The sequence below is a fragment of the Miscanthus floridulus genome, chromosome 15 (genome assembly GCF_019320115.1).
Source record: "Miscanthus floridulus cultivar M001 chromosome 15, ASM1932011v1, whole genome shotgun sequence".
Taxonomy (NCBI): Eukaryota; Viridiplantae; Streptophyta; class Magnoliopsida; order Poales; family Poaceae; genus Miscanthus; species Miscanthus floridulus.
The window spans coordinates 81998533-82005591 of record NC_089594.1 but is presented as its reverse complement, the minus strand read 5'-3'; the positions used below and the strand labels follow the sequence as shown (position 1 = coordinate 82005591).

Below are 7059 nucleotides of genomic sequence, written 5' to 3'. Positions count from 1 at the left end.
TCTATATACTCAAGCTTGTAGATCTGCAGTCAAGTTCTTTGCTTGAACTGGCAGCAAAGTAATATAAAGAACTTATGCTTCCTTGGGCACAATGCTTTGCCATCGAGGCTGCCAGGCTAATGCATCCAGGCCGGCGCCTATATAGGAAAGGAAAGAAGGATGGAAGGAGCAAAGCTCTCAGCCAATTGCTCGTAGTAGTGGCGTGGTGGCAGGATGGAGTCCGGGCAGCAGCCTCCGAAGGAAAGGCCGGCGGAAAGCATAGAATTCCGGTTCCGGAGGAGATCTGTAAGAGAGGAGTACAAGGCCCTTACTAAGCGTAGCATCGCAAGGAGGCTGGAAGAGAGGCTGATCAACGATTACGCCGAACTTCAGACCACCCTGAGGAAGGTTGTCAACAGCCTCGCCTACCTGTCGCTGACATGGTCCACCGTTGTCCTCTTAGGTGGCTTCGTCTCCGTGCTCAAGCTCATCGACTTTTGGTTTCTCACCGCCATTAGTACCTCATTTGCACTCAAGTAAGTCACTGCCGACTCACACTCTCTCTCTCTCTCTCTCTCTCTCTCTTTCTGTGTGTGTGTGTGTGTGGTGGGGGGGGGGGGGGGGGGGCGGGGGTATATTTCCATTTTGTTTATTTCCATGCTTTGAATTACCTATCATCTTATATTAGTGTCAATAGTCCCTCGTCAACCCCGTGCTCTCGTACCGGCTAGTTCCTTAACAGACAAAGGCATTATTTCGCCAACTAATAAAATTACTTATATTGCGTTATGCAATTTTTTCCATTTGTTCATTTTATAACACAACAGGCATAATTATAGTCTATTTCTAGTTATGATAAACTTATCAATTACTGATATATAGAGTGAACCTAAAATTCACCCAGTCGCATTTTGTACTGTGGTTACACCCACCCAGCCAATTAATTTCACCTGATAGCACGGTTAAAACTAGTAGAAACCAGTCCGAACTAGTACCGTAGGGTGTGTAGCCTGGAAAAATTTTCATATGGATTTTTCTAGGTTGAGTTGGAATATCATATTTTGCAACAATATGAATCTACAGATGCATTATGGATATGTATAGTTTCAAATTTATTTGAGAACTTTTAGATATGTGCTTTAGGGGGATTTCACGATTGCGCCGAAGAGCTGGTTTACACTTGATATTCCCCCTGTCATCGATGGTGATTAGAGTCAATTGAATTGATGGTAGGATGTTTTTTAGTTTTGTGAGAATTTTTAAAAATTTATCTTTTTATAAAGCATTTCTAGGAATTTTATTTTCTATCTAGCCAATTGCTGATTCTTTAGTAAAATTTTCTAAGAATATATATATTTTTAGTGTGATGTATATTTAGTTAAAACCTAACCTTAATTATATGATCTCTTGTTGCATCCTTTTTCTATGACATCATGAGTCTATAGTTCAGCTTTCAACTTTTATTCTAGTTTTTATTATTTTTTATCCAAATGTTTAATTGAAGATCTAGTGCTTATTATATCTTTTGTTCATTCTATTCTTTTTATTAAAAAGATGATTCTAGGTTACCCTCTTAGTTCTTACAATAGAATAAATGATCACTCCAGCTTTCATTGTGGCACTTAATTTATTGAATTTATTATATAACATAACTGTATACGTATTACTATTGTTTTGTTATAAAACATAGAGTGGTGAAAATTAAATTATAAATATTGATATGATATAATGTTTCAGTCAAAATATATAAACCTATTTGAAATAGTAACTTGTAACATTTTATTATAATGAAGTACTAATATAACTTGAAGTGGATTAACAGTGTCATTGCTATGTTGTTTGCTAAGGGAATAAAATACTCCCTCTGTCCCTAAATAAATCAATTTCTAGAATCCGTGCTAAAGTTTGACTAACTTTATAAAAAAATAACAACATCTATGATATAAAATGAGCATATTATGAAAATATATTTTATGGTAAATCTAATGATACTAATTTGCTACCATAAATCGTAACATTTTTTTCTAGAATTTCAATCAAAGTTTAAAAAGATTGTCTTAAGGCAATTCTAGGAATCTATTTATTCGGGACAGAGGGAGTACAAAAATGTATAATTATTCTAATGTATATGTGTTTACTTGTTTTCATGGTAAAATATAGCATTGTAATCACTTTTAATTTGCTGGAAGAATTCTGTAATTTAGAAATATATAGCATACTTTATATATAATAAATTATTTCACATAACAGCTTAAAATATGTTAGTACATAATGTCATATATGAGTGATTTGAATGCAGACTTAGAAGTTACTTTTCACTATCTTTTATAATGATAGAGGTGGGTAATTTAGTTACAAAGTTAGGGGGTTATTTCAAGTTTTCTTTCATAATGGCAGACCTAGGTAATTTAGATGTAAATTTAGAGCATTGTTTAGATATATCTTTCACAATGGCAGACGTGACTAATTTAGATATAAAACTATAGGTTACTTTATGTATTTTTGTGAATCACGGATGTGGGTTATTTTATGAAATATCATAGATTCAATGGCCATTATTGATGATGATTAGAGTTTACTAAATTAAAGAGTAGACGTTTCTAATTATTGTGAGAATTTTTAGGATTTCTTTTTTTAGCATGTGTGGTGAGGAGTAACGTGGACAAGATTCATACCATGTCATCTTATTAGCTATACATTCACAAGCCTCTGGTAAGTGCCCTGAAAATCGACAAGGAAGCACTTCTCAAGGTCTAAATAATGCGGTTCTCTGGGAGACCGGTTAGTCAGACTCTTGCTGACGGAGCCAGCATGATCAACATTTTAAATTATCTTTTATAATTAGCGAAGTTTGGTAATTTAGATGCAAATTAGAGGGTTATTTTAGACTATCTTTCGTTAATGGTAAAGGTGGGTACTTTAGATACAAGTTTAGGGGGTCATTTTGAATTATCTTTCATTATGATAGAGGTACATGCAAATTTAGAGGGTTATTGTGAATTATCTTTCATAATAGCATAGATGAACAATTTAAATATAAATTTAGGGGGTTGTTTTGAGTTATCATTCATAACGACAGAGGTGGGTAATTTAGATGCAAAATAGGTGTTTCTTTTATGTATTTTACATAATGGTACATGTGGATAATTTTTTTTATAAACTAGAATAGATCCAATGGCTATAGTATACCAAATTAAAGGACATGTTTCTAATTACTATAAAATTCCTAAGATTTATCTTTTTTTCCTAACACGTCTAGTGCCAATTAACGTAGAGGCTCTATTACAGCCTCCAGTATGTAAGTAAGACTCCATCAGGTGCGGAGACAAGGGGGCGGGGGCAGGAGCCTGGCCACCCCTAAGGTCGATTAGTATATACTAGTACTCTTTAATAGTTGTACTAATCCTACAGATTATGGGTAAAAAACTCCTCAACTAAAAGTAACGAAAGGTCCAATTATATGTTCTGATTGTATAGTTCCATATGGATAGATAAAATAAATATGATGTGAACCACTGGTTTTATGAGCAATGTTCTTTTCTATCTTCAATCCGACAGAATTAGCACTCATCCGAGATGAAGAAAAATAAAGAGATTAAGGATGATTTATTGTTTTTTAAGCCAACGTTAAAGTAAATAATTTTTGAAGCCGATATTGATGTTTGACATTGGTATCCTAAAAATATTTTGTCAACACTTTCGGACTGGTCCTCCTGTATCTAAATCTTAGCTCCGCCCCTGGACTCCATAGATCTTTTTGTTAGACTATATATATGTTGGCTGTGTGTGTTTAGGGAGGTTGCTTGGTACATAGAGAATATATAAGAGTAATTTCTAGTTATACTACCTAACTTAATTTCACTCGAACAGTCTAGCAGATTTGTACGAGTGCAACTATGCTTTCCCGTACGCGGCTCTCAATGTCTACATTGGAGTACGCTATGCTCAGGAGAAACGATTTCCGTCTTTGAGCCGTGGTGGATGTGCTCGAGCTGTTGCTTGGTTCCTTGGTGAAGCTTGCCTCGGGGTACTCATAGTTGCAGCTTCTGTCGTGATGCAAATCCTTGCGGTTTCGCCGCTGCTTGCCCTAGCTCTGTCGTTGGTCAGGCTAGTGGTACACAGCTATGGCAATGCCGGCGGGGATGCCGCCAATGCAGCCAAGCTCAGGGCATCCCTGCAGATCTTCTACTCTCTTGCTCTGGCGCAGAACACTCTCTTCGGCCTCTGGAGCGTGTTTAAACTCAGTGAGGCATTTAGAGCTGGGATTGTGAGAAGGCGCGGCAGATTCGGGAGGTGGGCTACCAGTTTGGTTCTGAGGTACGCTAGAGAAACCAGAGAGATATGCGCCAAGAAAGGACAAGTGCCCCAGGGCAGAAACTTGGTCACCTTCGCCGTCGGCCTGCTCGGCTCTGAATCTCTCGATGAACGCCGTGATGCAGTCCGGCTGCTGGACAAGTTGGTGGTCAAGAAGGGGAGCGGCAAGACACAGCAGGAGGCACAACAACTAGGACTAGGACCCAAGCTGGTACCTTGCAAGGTCCCCCTTGAGAGCCTTCTGGAAGCGCTCGAGGTGGGCGATGTCCAGTCCAGGGAGCGTGCGGCGAGGGTGGTTGTGGCTGTCGCCAGCGACCTCCGCCACAACGATTGGTGCTCCCCCGCAGCGCTGCATCACATAGCCTCACTGCTTGAAGTCTCCTCTCAACACAAGAGGAGACATCATGACCAAGCCTACAATGACTATGGTCATCATCAGCTGCAGCACACAACTACTACAGCAACAACGACGACGGCGGTTGCGGAGGACAAGCAGGACAAGAGTATAATAAAGCGTACGATCAGGGACGAAAGTATGATGAAACTGTTGAGTGAAGGGCCCATATACTGGAGCATCCTATATTATCTCTTCTTCAACCGCATACGCTTGAACCACATACGTGCTTTACGTGAGAGGATGCGCATACGTAGTTTACGTGAGAAGATCAAGAAGAAGGAGGAGAAGACGGAGGAGGAGGAGGAAGAAGAAGAAGAAGACAAACAAGAAGACGATGACATCTCTGCCTCTGCTCAACGAAAACCGCTCATCACTCAAGGCCTGCTTATCATTGAGAGGCTCGCCCTGCACCAAGGCAACCGTGTCCACATATGCAACAACCATGTCCTGCTCTCAAGGCTCACAGCGCCACTATACTCCCACGCTCTCCTTGATGCGGAGTACGACAGTGAATGGGTTGACATGCTAGGCAGATCACTAAGGATCGTAGCCAGGCTGATCAAGACTCCCGGAGAAGCCAGCAGAGGACTGCGCAACGAGATCGCAAGGACCAAACAGGCTGTCCTTAACCTGACAGGAATTCTGGAGGACAACAAGTTTTGCACACTACTCAAGACAGCTGCCATTGAGATCCTAGCAGAATTGGCTCCACACAAAGACAAGTCTGTGACAAGCCTGGGCGAAGATGACATAAAGAAGTTCATCAGCCAACTATTGGGCATCTTCTTTGCTCAAGTGGATGACAGAAACACCATTGAAGAAGAGGAACAGCGGGAGAAGGCTAGCAGATTGAGGCAGACAGCAGGGGAAGCACTGGTACTGATGCTCTCTGTGTGGGATGCAGATGCAGCTCCTCTGGAGAAGTTTATACAAACTGCTACTGGTTCAGAGCAAGTGCCGGCTGAAGAAGTGGGCCATGTTGTTGGCAAACTTATTGACATGGTAAATAGTAAGCATGAGTGCTCTCGAACAAGGGCGGCAGAAATCCTGGCGTGCTTATGTTCACACCTTACAGTGAACAGAAAACTTGCCAGCCAGTATGTGATCAAGATGTTGAAAAAGGTAACCATATCTAGCCGTTCTTCAAAAGTACGCAAGCTTATCCTCTTCTATTAATATATTATGTTTCTCTACCGTTGCAGGTTTTTCAACTGATACTAATAATCCAAAGTGAAAGCGAAACAACAAACAAATTGGAAATGGTAACCCCATCTCTTCATCCACATTTCATCATATTCCATTCAAAATGTATGGATGGTTACCCATCTTCTATAATGGTAATTTTGCAGGATTTTCAAGCGATGATATCTTCCCCAGGAGAAACAAGCATTGGCACTGGGTCAGGAACAACCAATAAAGGGAACAAATCATCTAGTAGAAAAGATGGTAGAGGTTGGAACTTGGTTCCCTTATCTAAAAAAGATGAGGAGCAGCAAGCAGAAAAGGGATTTTTGGTGGCCCTGTTATCACTTGCTGTGGTGATATGCAACAGGATGGTCGATGCGCATGATTTCGCCTGTGCCGCCCCAGAAGACATGGCGTCGCTGGTGAAAAAGCTCAAGGCCATAATACAGACGAACAATACAACCACAGTTGAGTGCCTGCAAACAGTGAAGCTTTCCTGCCAACTGGTTGTTTCAATGGTGCAGCTCAAACCCATATGCATCAAAGACTTCATAGAAGACAATTTCATGGACGTGCTATCTGAATCTTCCAAGATATTGTCAGATCTCGATAACTGCCTCATGCTCTATGATGTCAATTATCTTCAGGTGACAAAGACTGATAAGCCACTAGTTTCACTTGTGAAGCAAGCTCAGAAACTATTGGCAAAGCACAAGAAAACAGGTGACGGCCGGAGCCTCGTTTCCATTGTCTAAAAAAAAGAAACCAGATGATGGACTTGCCTAGTCAAGGGGATAAATCATCTACTGACCTACTGTTGTGTGTATGAAGCAGTATGAGGTCTACATGTAAATCCAGTGTGCATCAAGTGTGAAACTTAGCCTCATAATAAGGGGAAACCCCCATTGCATATGTTGTTCAACCATCTACTGTTTCCTGTATGAACTTTGATCTGTGGCAAGGCTACAATCAAATGTTGTATCCTAAAATAATGGGCCTCTCAGTGTGTTTGATGAAACAACAAGAATTTGGTCTTATTTCATTCTAAACTATGATGTCTAAATTCTTGTTGACCTCTTTTGCTGTCTTTTGAATCATTCTTCTCACGGATCAGAGGCCTTCATGGATTTATTATCATTGTCAACAAATTCAATGAGAGATTAACCTTCCAATCCATAAAATTG

At 40.2% G+C, this 7059-nt stretch overlaps 1 protein-coding gene across 1 annotated transcript; it reads left to right on the top strand.

The window, feature by feature from the left end:
• The first annotated feature begins 213 nt into the window (after window positions 1-213).
• On the top strand, window positions 214-6630 carry LOC136507777 (uncharacterized). The gene is made up of 4 exons (XM_066502395.1): window positions 214-515; window positions 3850-5812; window positions 5893-5952; window positions 6040-6630. Exons 1-4 carry the CDS (start codon window positions 214-216, stop codon window positions 6628-6630), a joined length of 2916 nt encoding a protein of 971 aa, XP_066358492.1.
• The last annotated feature ends 429 nt before the right edge of the window (window positions 6631-7059 follow it).